Below are 22,727 nucleotides of genomic sequence, written 5' to 3'. Positions count from 1 at the left end.
CAGAATGCAGGTGGCTAAGTCATTTAGAGAGTGTCCTTTCTTGGTTATTGGACCTAACCAAGTGAGTTATAAGATCAAGAACACATATTCCTGCGCATCCAGAAATATAATCTATGCTATCATGTGCCGAAAGTGTCCGTCTGCTATGTACATTGGACAAACATCTCAGACACTTCGCCAAAGGATTAATGCCCACAAAACAGATATCAGACAAGATCACAAAGAGAAAACAGTTTCTTGCCACTTTAACCCCCAAACACACACACCCACCCTCCCAGGCATCAACTCTATTGACAACCTCATTCCAGTCTCCTTGTACTGAGATCTCCCATCCTGCCATTCTCATTCTCCAGGAGAGGGGAAAAAAAAAACAACCCCTGCCTGGGGGCAAGGCGGAGTTCTTTTCAGTCTCCCATGACTATCCCCACCTGGGGAGGCTCACCTGATGGGATCTGCTTAGCTTGGCTCACCGAATGGTCTTCCATCATGTGGAGATCCTGACGCTGCTCAGCCGTCTTGTTGTAAAGGTTGTCTAAGTGGGGGGAGGAAAATTAATACTGTTACACACAACTTCATACAATGCACCGTCCTGTGCGCTCAAATTGTTGTATTCTTCCCTATCGCTTTGTGGTGCATTTTCCATCCAGCAGTTTATTTCCAGGAGACGTCATCTTTTCTCTTTTTTGAAGGGTGGGAAAGAAATCCGATGGCCCACAACAACTAGCTGCCTTGCAGGCTACTGGCACAGCTATTTGATTCATTTTTTGTGCGAGACTTGGGAAAAAAAAAACCACACTATCACAACCAGAGACAGGTTGAGGTATGTGCTGAAGGCGGTAATTCCCTGGACCGACAGACAATTATGGCTGATGCCAACCACTGGTCTAGTGTATCCTAAGCCCATCGGGGTTCTGTGTGTAGCCCGTGAGACATTTTATTTACTGCTGCCCATATGCAGGGTTGCCAGATTCCGCTGGTTTCAGTCTGGGCAGGATTTTTCTTACCAATATTACTCAAGCATCATGCACATGACCAAGGGCACGCGAAATGAGGTGCGTGCTGATAGCACACGTCTCCCCACTCAAAGTGCTGCTATGGCTCACTGGGCATGCCCTGCAATTTCTAGACATGCAAGTGCAGTTAGCAAAACTACCCTCTCCTGCGAGACCGTCTTGGTTATCACAACCCTGCGACCCCCTGAGATGAAGGAGAGCTACTCATATGGCCTACTCGCTAACCCAGGCTGCCCATTGCTGGGCTAGACTCTCCTGCCAATGCAAAAATATTCCCCATCTAGCTCCTCTCAATTTAGAAGCAAATGTTGTCCCCAGACTTTTAGTCTCTCACAGGGGTAAGAAAATCTTTTTTGGGTCAAGGAGCATTTCCAGCAGATCTAAGGAAGTGATTATTCCCCTTTATTTGGCTCTGGTGAGGCCACATCTGGAGTATTTTGTCCAGTTCTAGGCCCCCCACTACAGAAAAAATGTGACTGCATTGGAGAGGGTCCAGTGGAGGGTGACCAAAATGATGAGGGGGCTGGAGCACATAACCTACGAGGAGAGGCTGAGGGATTTGGGTTTATTTAGTCTGCAGAAGAGAAGAGTGAGGGGGGATTTGAGAGCAGCCTTCAACTCCCTGAAGGGAGGTTCCAAAGAGGATGGAGAGAGGCTGTTCTCAGTGGTGGCAGATGGCAGAAGGAGGAGCAGTGGTCTCAAGTTGCAGTGGGGGAGGTCTAGGTAGGAGAGTGGTGAAGCACTGGAATAGGTTCTCTAGGGAGGGGGTGGAATCTCCATGCCTAAAGGTTTTTCAGTCCCAGCTTGACAAAGCCCTGGCCGGGATGACTGAGATGGAGTCGGTCCTGCTTTGGGCAGAAGGCTGGACTCTGACTCCTGAGGTCTTTTCCAGCCCTAGGAATAAAATTCTATGATTCTGTGAGACCCAAAGAAAAATCATTTGGGGGGGGGGGGGGGCGCGCACACAAGTGAGAAGCAAAAACCCCCAAACAAAACACTCACTGACGTGACCCCCGGATGAGAAGGAGAAAGACACTCCCCATGTTCGCCTCACACACCAGAGCCTAGAGGGTGCCAGCCTAGTCGATTTTGTGTGCTCCAGCCCCATGGGGGGCAGCAAGGAGGGTGAAGTGCCAGCATGGGCTCCCCAACTCTGGGGATGGTCCTAAGCCTTGGGGGCCAGATCCAGGCAAGCTGGGGGGCAGCATCTAGCCCCTGAGTCTTAGGTTCCCCAACCCATATCTATCAGAACAGCAAGGGAAAAAAACAAAAAGCATTAAGATGGCATTTAGGATTCTGAAATGGCTGACAGACTGGGAAAGGCTCTTTAAAAATCTCTCACAGTTGTATCAAGTTATAGGCATAGAGATCAAAGCAACTGCAATCCCAATTAGAGAGCAATAACTTCACTGGCGGAAAGAAGCTGAAAAGGAAAAGCTTTTGTGAAACCATTCACTAGATGAATATTCATGACCAAAGTGAAGAGCGAATCCATTTTTGCACAAGTCATCGGCAACATAATACCAAGCCAGCAGTCCCATGCAACAAACCGAGGACACAGGCAACTTCACACCTAATTCTAGGGACATTAGCTTACAATCATGTAAACGATTAATTGATAAGTAGCTTCAAACCCCAGTCTCCGTCTCTCAGATGTTCCCACAATACAAGTAAATATTTATAACAACCATGCCTAGTTGTGTAGCTGCTTTGTAGCTAGGAATAACCTAGTAGTCTAGTCACAGAATTGGGCTTTCCTGTGAGAAGACAGGAAATGATCAGATAGAAGATTTTTACCTTGACTTTTCTTCACAAGAAAAGTCCACGGATTCCTTACAGTCCCAGTGAGCTCCCGCTCCAAAGTACTTAGAAGTAGCGAAACTTAAGGACAAACTAATCATATGTCCTTAAGAAACAGTTTGTGAGATACGACAGCCAAGAACAAGGTGCAAAGGAAAAGAAGGATCCCGTTTAATGTGTGGTATATATGGGTGTGACAAAACTACCTAGTTCTGCAAAGCAGAGACTAGGATTCTACTAACAGATGTATTGAAGCATAAGCTTTCGTGGGCAAAAACCTACCCCTCAGATACTAAGATTCTACTAACACATTTCCACTAAAGGTGATGTTGATTTTGTGATGGCTGTAGAGGAACTAAGGACAGTGATTAATAACCAGCTATAGTGTAATCCCATGTTTACCACAACTGGAAAGGAAGCTGAAACCAACCATATTGCTCAGGTTAACAACAGGAAGGAAGTGAGCCATAAATTAACTATTTTTAGAACTGAATGAAGGATCTCAACTCTCAGTCACTAGATCTTTTACCCAATTCCGTCCCCGCCCTCCCCTCCACACACACACACTGGGAAGAGGTCTATGCAATTTAGTTTCTGCTTTAAACTACAAAATCATTTGACTGCATGAAATACATGGAAAATCTTCAAGAACTTGCCCTGCAAAAACTCACAAAGTGAAAAAAGCCACAAGAATTGATGTTTGAAGTGGACAGAAGAGACCAAATCTGTTCCTTAGACTAAAAAAATATTAGTGGTGTTTTGCCCACTAATAATAAACAAACAGTTCTAATTATCTGGCCATATGGGCCAACCCCTTTCTGGAGCTGGTCCCAAAAAACTAGCCCTCCCTGCAGAGAACAGTTTAGTGAAGACAAAGTACTGGGAAATCTGCACATCCATAGTGCACATCCTAATATGCTGCCTCTATTCGGTGCACAACTAGTCCCCACAGCTCAGCCTGGAACTTCATCAGCATCGTGCTCTCGGAGAAAAATCAATCCACATGGCCACCACACGGAACCACAGAGAAACCCCACAATTTGGTGAACAAGCCGGAAAGAACGCCCGACAAGGAATGATATTTACTGTAGTTCTCCCAGCAAAAGTTTAAAATATGAAGCCCATCCTGGAGCAATTACATACACTAGGAAGGCAATGAACTGTAGCAGCAATAGATTTTGCTCACCTCTGCTGCATTGTTTTCCCCACCACTAGCCCAATTTTGCTTATTCTGCTTCCTCAACTACAAGCACTGCCGACTGCAATACGCACACAAGCCCACAAATGTCTGCAATGTAACCATGACCTTCCCATTCCTGCAATTCGAAACAAGATGCACACCCCCCAAACTCATCTGTGCTCACGATGCATCTCATTGGAACCAAGGAAATCCAGCATCACTCGCCAATTAGGTGAAAACCTCAATGACTGAATGGAATTTTTTTTATTAAAAAAAAAAAAAAAGTTACTTGGCTCTAGCCACCAAATGGCCCATTTCAATACAGATTCCTTAAGCCAAAGTGGCGCCAAAGTCACTCGCTTATCGCAAGCCATGCAGATTGTCACAGTATGGAAATACGGCCTATCAATACGGTCTCCATCTCAGTTAATTTCATCATAAATAAAAGTTGTAGAGAGTCGAGTTTTTTTAAACATAAGCGAAAGCAGCCCTACCTTGACCCAAGGGCTCCAGCAATGAATAATTGGGTCGCAATGTGTCTGAGTGGTTAAACTTTCAACGGACAGGCACACTCTTAAGGGCCTTATCTGTTTCCAACAGATCCCTCTCCTGCCAAGCCAGGCACTTATCTAAACAAACAGCCTGTCCCACCCTTGACAGCACTTCAGGGTTCTTCACAATTGTGCATACTTCACAATTTGGATGTGCCTCTAAGACGCAGGGGCAACTGCCGGGTTATAGCTACCTTGGGGGGGACAGTACAGGCAGTTGTGGTGTCCAGGTTTTATTGCCATGAGTTAGGGATGGCTTGGCATTACTCAACAGCTGAAGCATTATTTGAAGGGAGCTACCCAGGAGCCAATAAAACCTCTAAGTGACACTTTTACAATTACTGAAGTGGGGTGGGTGGGTTTCTATTTAAACCAATGCAAGTATTTTCAGTGTCTTTCTGCTGATAAAAGCAGGTCGAGTGGCAGGAATTGAAACTTCCGAGGGAGAGGTGAGTTATAACATTCAGAAACTTCTAGAGGCCACATTAGCAGCTTAGCCATTCACATCACGATGCTAAAAGCTGGTACGGAAACAACTTCCTGGACAAGAACCTTGGATAACTTCCCCTTCCCAGCAATAACAAGGGTTACAAGCTGCCAGCCGTGAAACCTGCCACTGGCCTAAGACAGATGACTGCCCCCCTCTTCCCTTCATTTTGAAAGTGAAAGAAACATCCCTTCCGCCGTTTGCTTTGTTGAAATGACTGCAGTTTGTGGCAGCCTCAACATGAAACGGGAAGCCAGTGGATATGGATCAGCAGTCTAAGCATTGTGGAGTGCTGAGCGACACTTATTAAAAGGATGCTGCAGACAATGATGAAGTTCTCATCCACTACAGTATGGATTTAAACTCAGTTCTGTTGTAAGGAGGAGCAAGCGTGTTTGAATAGCAACTCCATAGCTGAGCCAGGTCCAGTCTCACTAAACAATTCATCGCACGCTAAAAACTGTATTAGTAGGAGCAGTAATACACATTTCTACAGTGCCTTGCACCCCAGAAAAGCTCAAAACATTATGTAATCTACACACAGATCAAATCTCCGTCAGACAGGACAGCCAACGCAAGTGGCAGAGCTAATGTAAGAAGGCAGATGCTAGATGGAATTGGGCTAGGATGCTGAGATCAACATCACTGCTCCTGTGAAAAATGGTAGGGAATCTATCGCTAGATATCAGCAGAGACTGGACTGCGTGTATCAGAGAGATGGCACCATCTGCAGCAAAATGCACCCTAGCTTCATGCTGGGGCATCGTCCGAGTGCCGTCTATGGAATCAGCACTACTAATACTGACACTCCACTGAGGGATCATCTGCCATTCAACTATGAACCTGGCCAGACCTTCCTTAATTTGTGAGATCACAAGGGATTATAGTGCAAGATGATGTGTTTGCAAACCAAAGGGGACTGCGGAGTTTCTACTGTGTTTTGTCATTAACTGACTATCAAGCTCACCAGGGGAAATCACAGAAGAAAATTAATGCACCGTGGAGAACCCAATATGTAGGTCATACTTTATTTCTCCATTGGATAAAACATACTCAACATCATGGAAAAATTTCTGCACCCCCCCCCCCACACACACACACAGTTTAACTGTGCATATCTCCAAGAGGGAGGATAACCCAATGGGCAGAGCACAAGCTTGGGACTGGAGAAATGTGGGCTCAATTCCCTGCTCTGCCGTGGGCTGCCTGCATGATCTTGGGCACATCACTTATCCTCTCTGTGCCTCAGTTCCTGCATCTGGACAATGGGGATAACAGCCCCACTCAGCCGTACTGTGCAGATAAATACTGTGATGTTCCCCACACCCATGCTTTATAAAGTTTAACTTGTAATCGGTAGCATCACCCAGTAAGGGTTTATGATTAACAAGTGGGTGGGGGCTGCCTGACTCGGGTAGGGGTAACTCCAGCCAGCTGAAGCAGTTGGCTGATTAAACAGGATTTTACATCCCTGCATGCAACCTATTACTTTTAATGTTACAATCTGCTGGATCTGTGTATTCTGTTTCGGTGCATGTATCATTCTTGTATGAAGTTAGAAATAGAAGTATGAGACTGTTTATAGTTTTAAATGTGCTAATGAGCCTTAAGGACTGGGCGATAAACTTAACGACTTGGAAACAGCCTTGTTTGTTCTGTAAGTCCAAAGGTGATTGGACTAGTAAGACATGTGACCATACCACCTGGTACTAGGATTCCATTTTGAGCCAGGTAGTTTTCCATGAAAGGGGGAATGGAGAACAAAAGAGTTCCATCCTGGAGACAAGACTATTTAAGCAAGGAGAAGTTATCAGATCTGTGTCTTCCACTGTCCGGGGGAATGGCCTGGCACAGTAGGATATGAAGAAAACTAACAAGGTCTGGGGACCCAAGTCAGAGTAAAAGATCATCTCTGACTTGAAGACTTGTCTGAAATAAGAACAGCTCTTTAAGATAAGAACCTGCTTGCAATAAGGTGTTTCAGTGAATTAGAACTAGCTATGCAGCATTTTCTTTTTATTCTTTTAGTAAGTTGCTTTGACCTGCCTGTTTTCACTTGCAGCCACTGAAATCCTACTGTTTGTACTTAATAAAATCAGGTAGGGATGTTAGGTGCAGTGTAATTGAACAGTGAGGTAACTGCATGAAATCTTAGCTATTCAATAATCCCCAGGGGTGGAACCAGCAGCCAATGTGCTCCCAGCCCCACTCTAAGGGAGCCCCCTGCCACCCCGTGCTGCTGCCTGTGTGTCAGAGGTAGCATCACAGAGTGGCAGGTGGGAGCCAGTCTGCGAGGGGAGCGTTTAACAACCAGCTCCCGCACAGACTGTCTGCTTGCCCCCCATGCTGTTGCTTCTGATACAGAGGCAGGAGCACGGGGTGGCAGCAGCCCTGTCTGCAGAGGTCCGAGCTCCCCATGGACAGAGGCTGCTGCTGGGGGGGTGGATGGAGAAAAAGAGTGGGAGAGGCTGCTGTGAAGCAGCCTCTGTCCGCCGTGGTTGGGGCTGGTGGTGGACAAAGGCTGGCAAGCAGCAGCAGCCCCTGTACACAGGGAGTCTGAGCTCCCCATGGACAGAGACTGTTCCATCTCCCACAGAGCCCAGACCACCATGGACAGAGGCTGCTTCGCCTCCCCTGCTCCCACCCCGCTCCCCCATGCTGCTGCCTCTAACAGAGGCTGCAGTGCGGGGGGAAAGGCAAGCAGCACTGTGGAGCTGGTGCTAGGGGGAACCACCTTTTAAGCTGACTCCTGCCTACCCCCTTCACTGCCTCTATAGGATGCAGCCAAGAGGGGCGGGAGCACAGGCTGGTGCTCGGAGCTAGTAGGCATGGAGAGCCAAAAGCCAGCTCCCTGAGCGTATCAGCTCCAGCCTACCCCCCCCCCCCCCACACACACCCTCCACACTGCTGCCTCTATAGCAGAGGCAGCAGTGTGTGGGGGGAGGTAGATCCAGTGCTCATGGGGAGCCTGCTTAAAGCCAGCTCATGATCTTTCTTTATGAACAATTTTTCCTCCAAGACAGACAGATTTATCTGGGATTTTGATTAGGGATGTAAAATCCTGGTTAACCCTTCAGATTAACTGGTTAATCGATCATGCGGGATCTCATGCAAAATAGCCAGCTTCTGGTCCCAGCCCCCAAAAGGCTGGAGCAGCCCTCCACTCACAGCAGGTCGGGGCTGCTCCCAGGTACCTGTTAACCGGTTACCCATCCACATCCCTAGTTTTGATCCCCTTTTGGGATGATTTCCTGGGTGCTGTGCCCTAGAACTGCATCCTCCCAACACCGAAGTGGTTCAGTGTCTGCATTGTTCTTCAGGAGATGCAGTAACTTCAACTCTTTGCCTTGACTGGTGGAGACCAGAGAATCTGGCCCAGCAGGACAGGGTGGTGGGGAACCCCAGAAAGCAAAGCGGCAGGTGTTAGTGGCATAACCAGCGCGCCAGGGAACAATCCCAGTGGATCTTCTGTGACTGCACCTCATCACAAATACATTAAGATAAGCTGCTCAGATACTATAGTTAAGGAAGGCAGAGAAGTACCTAGAAGCCAATATACACTGCATGTGGCAGGATTCCATATGATGTCCAAAGGTTGACTAAACTTTCATATTTTAGTAGGAAGCCAAGTCTCTCTCACAGATGCACAACTACATGAAACTTCTTATGGAACAAAGCCAGACGATAACTGACAGAATTGGTGTTTTTAAACTAACTTCTGAGCATGCTCACAGTGCCAATCAAATCCAGGTTTTGTGAAAACATTCCATGGCATTTCTCAATAGAAGGCATCTTCCTGCCAACCTTCCAATTTTCTACCCTCACGTGTGAGTGCTAGAGCTTTTCAAATAAAAACTGTTACATGTTCTTTCCACGCACCTCATTCATAACCAACAGCTCAAACTGTTTTGTTGAAACTTTTCCAGACTTCACCCTCTGGCACGTGTCAAGCCTAGAATGTTTCAGCCCAAGAGGCCACGTTTTTGGAACGTTCTGAGTGACTGACAACAGGGAGCTAGAATGGAAACACTTTGGCATCGCAGTAAAAGTGGCAACACACTGCAAATGATGGAATGAAGCTTTAGAAAAAGTAACTGACGTGACTACAAACGAAGCACCAAGCGAGACCGCAATAGCTGGCAGGTCCAATGGCAGCATCCCAGTGGCAGGTCTTGTGGCAGCTGGGACAAGGCATAAATTAGACTCTATAGCCCTAAACAAACTCATTAGCGGTAAACACACATTCTTGCACTGCACAGAAACAAAGCATTAGCACAGGTAGGCTCAGATAATCCGAGGCCATAATGCGCTAAATTATGTTTCTTTTAGCTCCATGAGAACAAATGTGTGTGTCTCATACCAGAGCAAGCTATAGGAAGTAAAAGCGCATTATTTTATCACCACACACCCGGCGATCCACTTGTGGAAAATACAGGTTTATTAACACGTGGTACGCTCTGTTGGCAAGATCCTCCTGCACCGGACAACAGGACCTATAATCTTCTCCATCTCTAACATCTTGGAGTCTATGAATAGGAAAATAGGGATTACAATACTAAGACCTCGCTCTTGAGCACTGCCACCGTTGTGGTCTTTTCTCTTCCTTCTCCGCTCACCCAGCCCTAATCCTTGAGAAGCATTACCAAATAAGAACAGTCATAATCCAACAGATGGGAACGTTTATCCCCATGGATGTCAGGCTGGGGGAATTACTACAGGGAGCTGGTATTTTTTAATTCTTAAAAATCTTCTTGCTTAAGATCATCCTAGCTTTCACTTGACAGGCAATTTGCCCCCTACTCATCTATGATTATATTTTACCTACCACAGAGGACTGTGATCGCCTCAATTCAGCAATCGGCTTAAACGAAGACATGTAACAGTAATGTGCAAATATGGCATTAAATAGCCAACCATGAAAACTTGACATACTCCAGAGTGCTATGCCGACAGCAGGGCTAAGCACTAGTTCTTTGTATGCACAGTGCAGGCGCAGACTGGGAAGCAGCATGTAAAGTTTTCCCAACCAGCTCAGCATCTCGGCTCAGTCCCTGTGTGACTAGAACAGGGGTGGGCAAACACCTCTCAGCAGGCCAGATCCAACTCGCCTAGGGCATTGATCCGGCCCACGAGACCGTTCCGGGCCCCACCTCCATAGTGCGTTGCCTGAGAGCCAGAGACAAGTGCTTCTATTTAAAGGGCTCGCACTTGCCAGGTGGCTGCCAGGCAACAGGTTAGCAGCGGGGCCAGGAGCTGCCAGCCGTGTCATGTGAATTCTAAGCCTCCACCCCAGACAACTCTGGGACGAGGCTAGCCCCCAGTACTCTCCCATCTGCTCCAGGTCCCTTCCACCGGCCACAAGTCAGGGGGCAGGAACCCCAAGCTAAGCAAAGCTCCTGGTAGAGTAGCTCTCAATCCCGCCCCTTCCGTCCGAGGCCCCGTCCCTTCCGGGTCAGCCCGCGGCCACTTCCAAAATTTGTGAAGTAGCCCCCCTTCAAAAGTTATTGCCCACCCCTGGACTAGAACAACCGCACCTAAAAAGGAGAGGGTGAAAGAGCAAAAGGTGCATCTCTTTATCCTTGCCTTCTATAACAAATACTTAAATAGCGACGTATTCTTTCCCACTAAAACAGAATGCTCCACTGCACACAGATTTGCCCCTGGGGAGGGGATGAGAGCACAAACCTGACAGGTGTTAGTTATGTTGCTTAAGGCATTACGGAAAGGCACTCGATGAGCACGGTATAAAAACCTATACAGCACTCAGATTCATCGGTTCCAAGGCCAGAAGCAACCACTGTGATGATCTAGTCATACAGTTGAACCTCTCTTGCCCGGCACACTCTGATCCAGCAACATTCGTGGTCTGGCTTGATTTTAGTGAGATGGATGTCCAAGTATTGTATCTGTGTCCAATTTTTCCTCGGTCCCATAAAATTTCTTTACAGCCCCCAGTCCTGGTTCTCACTGATGTGTGCTGTTATTTAGTTTACCCCTAAATGTCTTCTAAGAACCAACAAACAGTGGAAGTGTTAGTAATGCTGCTAGACAATATCGACCTTCCATGGTCCGGCAAATTCTCTGGTTTCTCTGAGGGTACCAGATCAGAGAGGTTCAACCTCTCTACCTCCTCTGTAAACACAGGCCACAGAATTTCCCCAAAGGAATTCCTGGAGCGGAGCTTTTAGAATACTCAATCTTGATTTAAAAAAGGTGATGAGAGAATCCACCACCACCTTTGTAAGTTCTCACTTAAAAATGTAACCCTTTATTTTCAGTCTGAATTTGTCTAGCTTCAACTTCCAACCAGTGGATCATAATACACATTTCTCTGATAGACTGAAGAGACCATCATTAAATGTTTGTAGACGTAGGTACATTCACACTTTAGTCAAATAATTCCTTACCTTGGAAATCCCTGAGTCTTCACAGTATGGTACGTTTTCCAATCCATTCTCATGGCTTTTTCTCTGAATCCTCTCCAATTTATCAACCCTTCCTGAACTGTGCACAACAGAATTCCAGCAGCAGACACACCAGTGCCAAACAAAGACGACAAATAACCAGGGACATCCATGGTGAGCTTAAACACAAAAAGGAAGCTTACAAGAAGTGGAAACTTGGACAGATGACTAGGGAGGAGCATAAATACATTGCTCGAGAATGCAGGGGAGTTATCAGGAAGAGGAAAGCACATCTCTTGCCAGCTGCAATTCCAATTGTGAAGGGTAACAAGAACGGTTTCTACAGGCATGTTAGCAAGAAGAGGGCGATCAGAGAGGGTGTGGGGCCCTTACTGGATGAGGGAGGTAACCTAGTGACAGATGTGGGAAAAGCTGGAGTACTCAACGCTTTCTTTGCCTCTGTCTTCACAGACAAGGTCAGCTCCCAGACAAATGCACTAGGCAACGCAGTATGGGAAGGAGGTGGACAGCCCTTGGTGGGGAAAGAACAAGTTAGGAACTATTTAGAAAGCCTAAACGTACATAAATCCATGGGCCCGGATTTAATGCATCCGAGGGTACTGAGGTAGATGACAAATGTCATTGCAGAGCCTTTGGCCATTATCTTTGAAAACTCGTGGAGATCAGGAGAGATCCTGGATGATTGGAAAAAGACAAATGTAGTGCCCATCTTTTTAAAAGGGAAGAAGGATGATCCAGGGAACTACAGACCAGTCAGCCGTACCTCAGTCCCCAGAAAAATCATGGAGGGGATCCTCAAGGAATCCATTTTGAAGCACTTGGAAGAGGGGAAGTGATCAGGAATAGTCAACATGGATTCACGAAGGGCTAGTCATGCCTGACCAATCTGATTAGCTTCTATGATGAGGTAACAGGCTCTGTGGATATGGGGAAGTCAGTGGATGTGATATACATTGACTTTAGCAAGGCTTTTGATACGGTCTCCCACAATATTCAGCAAGTTAAGGGATTATAGATTGGACAAATGGACTGTAAGATGGATAGAACCTGGCTAGGCTGTTGGGCCCAATGGGTAGCGATCAGCGGCTCCATGTCAGGTTGGCGGTCCGTTTCTAGCAGAGTGCCTGAAGGATCTGTTCTTGGACCGGTCTTCAACATCTTTATTAATGACCCGGATGAGGGGATGGATTGCACTCTCAGCAAGTGTGCAGATGACACTAAGCTAGGGGGAGAGGTAGATATGTTGGAGGGCAGGGATAGGGTCCAGAGTGACCTGGACAGATTAGAGGATTGGGCCAAAAGAAATGTGATGAGGTTCAACAAGGACAAGCGTGGAGTCCTGCACTTGGGACGGAAGAATCCCAAGCTTTGTTACAGGCTGGGGACTGACTGGCTAAGTAGCAGTTCTGCAGAAAAGGAACTGGGGATTATAGTGGATGAGAAGCTGGATAGGAGTCAACAATGTGCCCTTGTAGCCAAAGCTAATGGCATATTAGGGTGCATTAGGAGGAACACTGCCAGCAGATCCAGATAAGTGATTATTCCCCTTTATTTGGCCCTGGTGAGGCCACATCTGGAGCAGTGTGTCCAGTTCTGGGCCCCCCACTATAGAAAGGATGTGGACGCATTGGAGACGGTCCAGCGGAGGGTGACCAAAATGATTAGGGGGCTGGAGTGCATGACCTAAGAGGAGAGACTGAGGGATTTGGGTTTGTTTAGTCTGCAGAAGAGAGGAGTGAGGGGGGATTTGATAGTAGCCTTCAGCTTCCTGAAGGGAGGTTCCAAAGAGGTTGGAGAGAGGCCGTTCACAGTAGTGACAGATGGCAGAACAAGGAACAATGGTCTCAAATTACAGTGGGAGAGGTCTAGGTTGGATATTAGGAAAAGCTATTTCACTAGGAGGGTGGGGAAGCACTGGGATGGGTTCCCTAGGGAGGGGGTGGAATCTCTATCCCTAGAGGTGTTTAAGTCTAGGCTTGACAAAGCCCTGGCGGGGTCAACTTGTTGGGATTGGTCCTGCCTTTGGCAGGGGGCTGGACTTGACGACCTCCTGAGGTATCTTCCAGCTCTATGATTCTAACCTCTCTAACTCCTATTTGAGAATCACTCATATATGGAACTCCTGTTCGGCCAACATTCATCATGATCCCCAGATCTTTTTCAGAATCACAGCTTCCCAGGATACAGTCCTTCAGAATGTAAATATGTCCTATAGTCTCTGTTCCTAGAAAGCCATATTAAAATGCATATTGTTTGTTTGCACTCATCTTACCAAGAGATCCAAACCACTCTGAATAGGTAATCTATCCTCTTAGTTATTTAACATTTCTCCAAAATTGTGCATCATCTGCAAACTTTAGCAGTGATGAATTTGTGTTTCCTTACACCTCATTAATAAAAATACTAAGCAGCATAGGACCAAGATCCCTGTGGGACCCCTACTAGAAACACCCCCAATTGAGGATGATTTCCCATTTACAATAAGGGAACAGGGAGTTCTGTCTCACTGATCCATTTAAACCTCACTTCTGCATACAGGCCGTCCTCTCTACAAGTCCAAGATACATTCAAAAAAACCTTAAGACTTATAGCAAAACAACTTAAAGTGGAGAATTTTTTTTCCATTTGTGCCAATTTGGGATGTTGGGTTTTTTTTGCTCAACTTAAGAGCGGGGAATGGGAAAACTTGTAACGCATCAGTTCCTACAAACGTCAACGACTTTAGTGCGGAATGGATGTATACCGGGGCGACTTGTAATGGGGATGCCCTTTACTGAGACTACCACAAAGGATGTGAACTGTCCACTACTAATGGATGAAAACCACCAGTTCCAATTTTTACAAGCCTAAAGTTTTAAATTCAAACTAAAATACAGACTAGGTCCTCTTCTCTGCCACATTCACTCTGGACAGAAGGAAATTATTTGAAATAAAAATGGTCACAATGAGACTGCAGAAGACAGGTGAATTAGCAACCACATAGGTGTCTGCATGGACACTTGAAACCTAATAGTTGCCAGAACAAATGTAACTTATCAGATTCACTACTTATGTGTTATTGATAGAGCCCTGTGCAGATACCAAACACATATCCACGTCTGCAAAAATTATCTGCGGATATTCACATCCATGGATTTGCAAGGGTCTGGTTATTGAAGACTCTCACATCCATGAGCCTTAGACATAGAAAGTGAAAAGCTATCCCACTTTTTTCCAAGGACAATAGCTCACATCTATTTGTTAAGATAAATGAAACTCATGAAGGATTGTTTTCCCATTTCAAACATAATTTGGACAACTGATTGCCAGAGATTAATGATCCCTACATTATGACAACATGAAAGCTAGCTCTAATCTCTGACAAAGAATATATTTCACTCCCAACAAGCTGAGTAAAACTTGACCCTTGGTGCTGGCCAATATACACTAATATTTAGTAATAAACATTAACACCCATAGATGATTTTTAAATGAATTTCTGCTAAGCAGGCCTTGTGGTCATGCACAGATGCAATGGTTTTTTGCATAATGTTAAAACACGTGTAAGTCATGAGCCCATTGTTAGAAGTCATAGAATCTTCACGGCTCTGGAGTGTGCAGCCTGCTTGATTCAGCAAAGCGGGCTGACTTTCCTTGCTGTACTTTAGAGATGTGAACTAAGAGGGAGCCTACTGCCGTGGGTTGGAGAATGAATCAGCAGGCTTTTGCACTTCTCAGCAGGCTAGTCAATGGTGAAAAAGAAAAAGAAAACCTATAAACCCACCCCCTCATGCCCTGCCTTTTTAGTGCAGACGGTGACAAATTTTAGAAGCCATAGGTTGCATCAGCAAAAATCACAGGTGACAAAAAGTCACGGAAGAACTTGGCATTTCACTACATGACCATCCACTTCCACTTGAACAGATTAACTACACTCAGGATCTGGACTCTGTTTGAATCCAGCCTTTTCAAACAATGCATTTTTAAATCTCAAGGAAGAAAAAACAACTTTTTCTTCTGATAAATTCCACTAAAACTGGGATAGAGGAACTTATCCTCAGAGGTTTACACTGTCAGAGTCATTTTTCTTGGGTAACTAGGTCAATTACTGACAATGGAAACGGGAAAGTACTGTCTATGGTCAAATCTACCATGGGACCATAACACTATTGGCCTTGACCACTGTTACCTGTGCTGAGGTATAATGCTAAATTTACAGCAGGAAAATAAAGTTTTTACTTGCCTTCACAGTAAATTAGAATGCATCAGTTTGGGACATTTTTGTATAGGAGGAAATGGAGGAGGAGTTTATTTCATTCCAGAATTTTTCCTACTGAAGTGTTTTTTTCACACCCGAGCAACAAAAGTTTTGCCGACACAGGCGGGAGTATAATAGATATGGGCAAACTAGACAGGCGACTGTGCATGCAGCTGTGCAGGAGAAGAGCATCTACCATGTCTCCTCAGGAAGGGTTGCCAATTGTGTGTGGAACATTCCTGGAAGTTTCACAAGACGTGACAATTTCAAATGAAAGATTAATCTACAAATTCTGGAGAGAGGGCAATCTTAGAGGGTTGGCAACATAGGAATGGCCATAATGGGTCACATCAACGGTCCATCCAGCCAGTATCCTGTCTGCCGACAGTGGCCAATACCAGATGCCCCAGAGGGAAGGAACACAACAGGTAATCCTCATGTGATCCCTCCCCTATCACCCACCTCCAGAGAAACAGAGGCTAGGGACACCATTTATCGCAATTGCCTTCTCACTGGATAAAATTCTAAAATTTAGATTTCTTCATAATTAATATTATGAATTAAAATTATAAACATTAATTTCTTATTAACTTCTAGAGATCAGCACAGTGCGAATCAATCAGGCCTATGTGACGACACACTACAATAACAGTATGCACGTATTGCAGACTTTCATCTTCCAATATTACGTAAATGTTAGGAAAAGGTTCAAAGTAAAAAGCTCGTGCTATTCATTTAGGCATTGTAATGGGGTTCACGTACCCCACAGCGCCACCAGCCGTCGGACCTGGGAATTAGCTCGGACGGCTGTGTCCAGCTGGTTCGCCAGGTCCCAGGGTTCAGGCAGGCCTCGGGGTTCAAGCCGGGCCTTCAGATCCGGCCGGTCCTTTGAATCGCCAGGCACCAGTAGAGCCTTGGGTTCCTCTAGGTCAGAGAGTAGCCCTACTGGCCGGCTAGGCCAGGCCTCAGCGACCTAGGTAGGGAAGCCTTCGCTGGCCTGAGGGAAGGTGGCTGTGGGAGGCCCGGGCCAGGTCTCAGCCTCGTCAGCCAAGAGCTCTGGGCAGGCCTCTGTCTCTCTCAGAGGTTGGGCCCCGACTGAGCTCCCTGGCAGAGTTCTTATAGTCCTAGCCACGCCCCTTAGCTTCCTGTCAGGTGAGGGAGGCGGAGCTAGGCTGTGCACAAAATGTCTCCCAGGAGGTGTGTGAACTTGAAGTTCACTTTAAGGGGAGGTGTGAAAGTAAAAAGGTTAAGAACCCCTGATCTAGACCATCCCTGATAGATGTCTATCCAACCTGCTCTTAAATATCTCTAGTGATAGAAAGTCCACAACTTCCCTAGGCAATTTATTCTAGTATTTAACAACACTGAAAGTTGGGAAGTTTTTCCTGATGTCCAACCTAAATCTCCCTAGCTGCAATTTAAGCACATTGCTTCTTGTCCTGTCATCACAGGCCAAGGGGAACAATTATTCTCCTTGTAACACCCTTTAGGTACTTGAAAATCGCTATCATGTCCCCCCCGTCTTCTCTTTGCTAAACTAAACAAGCGAAATTCTTTCAGCCTTGCCTCATAGCTCATGTTCTCTAGACCTTTAATCATTTTTGTTGCTCTTCTCTGGACCTTCTCCAATTTCTCCACATCTTTCTTGAAATATGGTGCCCAGAACTGGACACAACACTCCAACTGAGGCCTAATCAATGCAGAGTTACAGAATCATGAGAAAAATGACTTCTCATGTCTTGCTTGCAACACTCCTGTTAATGCACCCCAGACTCACGTTTGCTTTTTTTGCAACTGTTGACTCATATTTAGCTAGTGGTCCACTATGACCCCTGGATCGCTTTCTGCAGTACTCCTTCCTAGATAGTCACTTCCCATTCTGTAGGCGTGAAACTGATTGTTCCTTCCTAAGTGGAGTACTTTGCATTTGTCCTTATACTTCATCCTATTTACCTCATACCATTTTCCAGGTTGTCCAGATCATTTTGAACTATGACCCTATGCTCCCAAGTACTTGCAACCCCTTCCAGCTTTGTATCATCTGCAAACTTAATAAGCGTACTCTCTATGCCAACAGCTAAATCACAGATGAAGAAATTGAACAGAACCAGTCCCAAAACAGACCCCTGTGGAACCCCACTTGTTATGCCCTTCCAGCATGATTGCAAACCATTAATAACTACCCTCTAAGAACAATTATCCAGCTAGTTATGCACCCACCTTATAGTAGCTCCATCTAGGTTGCATTTCCCTAGTTCATTGATAAGACGGTCATGTGAGATCGTATCAAATGCTTTACTAAAGTCTAGGTATACCACGTCCACCGCTTCTCCCTTATCCACAAGACTTGTTACCCTATCAAAGAAAGCTATCAGATTGATTTGACATGTAACTGAAATGGCAATATCATGCATTAAAGTCAGCCTGAAAAGCTGTTCATAATTCACGAGCAACTTCCTTTTCATCTGCTTTGTATATTTTCCAGAACAGCATTTTCCAAGGAACTGTCAGATAAGTGAATACGAACAAGTGCCTCATTAATTGCAGGCACTGTCTACAGTGCAGTGAACAGGTATCTTGATAGTCCTTGTAATCTATCTTGTCAAGGGACTAGGACATATTTAATATTTTCCTGAATCTTCATATAATTTCAAAGGAGCGGGCAGAGACATTCAAAAGGCAAATGAAAACCAATATGTTGTCATGGTATTTTTCTTCGTTTTTTAAACCCACTTTTTCAACCTTATTATTCTTTAATAACGCCTCAGAACTGTGACGCTTAGATAGCTTTCCTCACTGGAGGAAGACAAAGCTCTCATGACGGTACGCCTACAGGTTTTGATTTGTTAATTTAGGGTCGCAGGACCACTGCACACTTCATAACACTGCTTGGTTTCAGCTGGCTTGTAAGAGCCGGGTTGCGCCAACTGGCTTAAGTGCTGCATTGCTTATATACGTTAGCTTCGTGCACATCTGTTAGTTATTTTAGGGTCACCACGAGCAAGACAGTTGGGACTTCCCAAAGCAGTTAATCATTTTAACACTGCAGGGAAAGGGGGAGGATGCACATGTCATTTTATTACTGCACGTCACAGTCTCCTGCCAAGGCCACAACCACAAGCCTAGTATAAGTTTTCACAGCAGCATGGGCAGAAATTCAGAGGTAGCCTTTGTTTCCCTTCTCTCTATACCCGCTAAACAGACAGAACAAGCTCTACAAAACTTTATTTCCGGCTGCAACGTAAAGCCCTTTTGATCAGTTGCCCAGTGAGCGTTGGCCACATCTGAATCTTAAAGCCTCTGGCCCCCAGGAAAAGAGGCCACTCCAAGAGAGGCACAAAGGGTAACATTTTCAAAAGCACCTAAGTGTCTTAAATCAACAGGGTTCAGGGGCCTAAGTGACAAAGGTGCTTTGGAAAATTTTACCCAGAGTCAAGAAGAGTGGGAGGAAGAGATAGAAGGAAAGAAGTTGGAGGAGAAAGAATTAGAGTCCAGGTCTAGATGGTAACGAAGATGGAGAGCTGAGACAATTCTGGAATGGCTAAGCAGAATAATAAAAAAAAAAACCACTCGATTCAAATGAGAAACTAGTGAAGCATCAGAAAATAAATCTTCTTATATAAAATACCAGTATGATTATTAGCATTAGCCGTTAGTACTGTGCATCCTTACACTGTTTTCTGAGCGTGGCGAGAAAGAGCAGGGGATGTTTGCATACTAATGACTTTGTCAGTGTTCTTAGGAATTATCTAAAGAGAATTTGCCATTTCCAATCAGCTGAGACCTGGTTCAGCAGGTGCCTCCGAGCAGGATGGCAATTATTTCAGGATTAGATTCGCGCAGTCCACAACGGCGAACCCCTAGATCAAGACAGAAAAAGTAGGTGGTCTCAGAAGACTTCAAACTGACAGAAATCCTGGGAAATTCACCGGTACGCCCTTGAAAGTTTTTCCTCTCGCCATGTAAGAGACGTCCACAGACATAGCACTCTTTAAAGCAGGGGTGGGGAACCTAAGGCCCAGCTTGCCTGGAGGATCCGGTCCTGGAGGCTCACGGCTCTACTCCAGTATTGGAGAGCCAGCCCTGATGCTCCCGGGCCTGCCCCCCCCCCCCACCCGCCACTGCACCGTGGGTCTGGAGCCCACAAAGTCTACTAGCCAGGGCCCCCCTAGACTCTGGTGTGCGAGGGGAATGTCTTTCTGCTTCTCAGGGGAGTCAGGGGCCATGTCAGTGAGGGTGAGTTTGGTTTGTGAAGGAGAGTTTGTGGAGGGAGGGGGACAGGGGGTGTTGTGCTTCTCATGTGTGTGCCGCCCCCGACTGATTTTTCTGCGGGTCAGCAGCCCCCGACCCAAAAGAGGTTCCCCACCCCTGCTCTAGAGAATGAGAAAATGTTGTCAATTCCATAGGGGAAATATTTTCCAGACCCTGCCCTAGCACAATAATACTACCCCCCAGTTCTTACACGGCACTTTTGAATCAATAGATCAGCCTCATTTTACAGGTGAGGCAGCTGAGCCAAAAAGGCAGTGAAGTGACTTGCCCAAGGACATCCCGCAAACCACTAGCAAAGTCAGGTCTCCTGGGTTTCAGTTCTGTGCTCCACCACCGCTGGGAGCCAGCAGCCCCGCAAGGGGCTGTGGGAGCAGCCAGGTTGGAGCAGCCCCTGCCTGTGTTGGGGGGGAGGGGGGGGGAGAACTCCAGCCCAGCTGTGGCAGGCACAGCTGCTCCAGCACAGCCAGGCTGAGCGTTCCCCCACCACCATGCCTGCTCCCATTTAATCAGTTAAAGTCATTAAACAGCATTTTACATCCCTACATGGGCCCTTGAGAAGGGAGTATTTTCTGAGTAGAAGAGCTAGCGATGGGCTTATCACCAGATCTACACACTCCAAAAGGCCAAAGTGAAGGTCCTAGGTGTTCCATCGCAGCTTTGACCTAAATTCTGCACTAAGGGTCTGGAGCCTGCAATGCTCCCGTGCAGCAGAGAGGAAACTGTGACAGAGTTCCAGATACATTTAAAAAAAACATTTTCATTGAATGGAATATGGAAACCAGGGAACAGCACAACCACCAATAGGAAAAACTATTTCACTAGGAGGGTGGTGAAGCACTGGAATGGGTTACCTAGGGAAGTAGTGGAGTCTCCATCCCTAGAGGTGTTTAAGTCTCGGCTTGACAAAGCCCTGGCTGGGTTGATTTAGTTGGAACTGGTCCTGCCTAGAGCAGGGGGCTGGACTTGACGACCTTCTGAGGTCTCTTCCAGTTCTATGATTCACCCTTCATCTCTTTCAGGACTGTGTAGAATTTCGCCTCCACTACAAGACAGCGCATGGGCTGTGCCAGCTGACTGTAAAGCACTGGGCCATGCATCAGCAGAGCCAGAGCTAATGGGGTCCTGAGAAAAGAGGGACACCGGGCAAAGGTTTGCATTTAACTATGTAAAACAAGGTGAAAGCCAAGCGTTCCGCATGGTCTATAAAAGAAAGCCATTTATTAACACAGGCCAAAGCTGGAGATAACTATAGCTAGCCGGCCGTGCTTTCTAAGCTACAAACTGATTAGGAATCTTCAAGCCTTCTGGTAAGGTAAAAAAAATTGCTAGAGCAGCATATTGAGACAATGCCACAAATAGAAGTGCCCATAACTAAACTCGGTGGTCAGTGTGGAGAACTAAAGGGGCTAGGTCGCTGCCAGCTTTTAATAAATTCAGCTAAGCTTCAAGCTCTCGGCTGCCAGCACTGTCCTGATTGGATCAGGCTGGAGAGGGAACTGGACTATCACCTTATCAGGCTTAGCTGGACCCCGCACATCCTGCAGCATGAACGTCTGGCCCCTGCTGTTACTGTCTATATAGGGTGTCCTTTTCCTTCCAGGTCTACAATAGCTAGAGTCGACGTATCTTGCTTTGAGTTTCCCCACCGTCTTCACATCGGGAGGCCAATGGGAGTAAATGTTCCCGTTGGCTTCCCTTACTCCTCACAGAAGCAGGCGAACCAGAGGCGCCCTCTGATTTTGATTTAGCAAGTCTTAACTAGACTCGCTAAATCAAACTCCAGAACAGCTCCCCTCATGGACTGACTCCCTCCTGCCACCTTGCCCTGCTGCATCTGATACAGAGGCAGCCGCACTAGGTGACAGGGGGCTCCCCGGGAGTGGGGCTAGAGCGCATTGGCTGCCAGCCCCACGCCCCCAAGGACTATCGAATAGTCATGTAGCCGATAACATTTTGTGCAGTTACACAACTATTCTATTAATTGCTATCTAACATCCCTATTATCTTTGCCATTCCAGTCTCCCTTTGTGTATGTTTGAAAAGTTCTGCCTTGTTTTAAAGGGAACAAGATTACACTTTAACAATACACCACCATCTAAAACTGGCTTTTTTTCAAAAGGACCTTTAATACCATCCTTAGCATCATCAGGGAGACTGTAATAAAGGGGAATAGGAACAAGGTAAAAGTGTTAAATGAAAGCTTTACCATATGTACCAAATGTTTTAACTATTCTTTTTTTTCTTGTGTGTTTAATAGAAGGGTTGTAAGGGTGACTGTTACAATGGGAGTGAAACAAATGATAACTTGACACGAAATCTAAACCTTTTCAAGTGGCTTCCAGCTTAAGAAACTGATCAGCAGGGTTTTTGTGGCAGAAGAAAAGGAAGCACAAGAATCTTTTAAAGCGGTTTGTTCAGTTGGCTTTTCATCAGACAAGAGGGAAAGATGCCCCCTTTGGGGGAAGATTTGCTACTTCTGCCCACATTTTTATATCACTGGCTGCAGTTGTGGTTTTTGCACAGGGGTGTGTGTGTGTGTGTGTGTGTGTGTGTGTGTGTGTGTGTGTGTGTGTGTGTGTGTGTGTGTGTGTGTGTGTGTGTGTGTGTGTGCGCGCGCGCTCTTACATTAACAGAGGCAGCCAAAAGCAAAGGCTATCATCACTAATGCTGTTCAGTGACAGTCACTGATGCACCGTGTCAGTTTAATATTTCTTGGATGCTGTCTTTAAAATTTTCATCTGATGGCTGAGCCGTGGCTGGAT

The 22,727-nt window shown here is 46.1% G+C and overlaps 1 protein-coding gene across 13 annotated transcripts in view; it reads right to left on the bottom strand.

Moving 5' to 3' along the window:
* Positions 1 to 22,727, bottom strand: part of MAPT (microtubule associated protein tau) — a 91,801-nt gene that overhangs the window by 44,086 nt on the left and 24,988 nt on the right. For 11 of the 13 annotated variants that reach the window (XM_075911162.2, XM_075911146.2, XM_075911154.2 and 8 more), the window contains exon 2: positions 443 to 532. In XM_075911162.2, the coding sequence (XP_075767277.1) occupies positions 443 to 488 (46 nt within the window). In that variant the 5' untranslated portion in view covers positions 489 to 532. Of the gene's footprint in view, positions 1 to 442; positions 533 to 4,487; positions 4,560 to 11,438; positions 11,459 to 22,727 lie in introns of those variants that run through there. The other 2 variants (XM_075911147.2, XM_025185973.3) reach the window with 2 other exon arrangements.

This window comes from Pelodiscus sinensis, chromosome 29, assembly GCF_052426305.1.
Source record: "Pelodiscus sinensis isolate ZL-2025 chromosome 29, ASM5242630v1, whole genome shotgun sequence".
In the NCBI taxonomy this organism is placed as follows: Eukaryota; Metazoa; Chordata; order Testudines; family Trionychidae; genus Pelodiscus; species Pelodiscus sinensis.
Note: the sequence above shows the minus strand (reverse complement) of the source record. Positions and strands in the feature narration are given on the sequence as shown.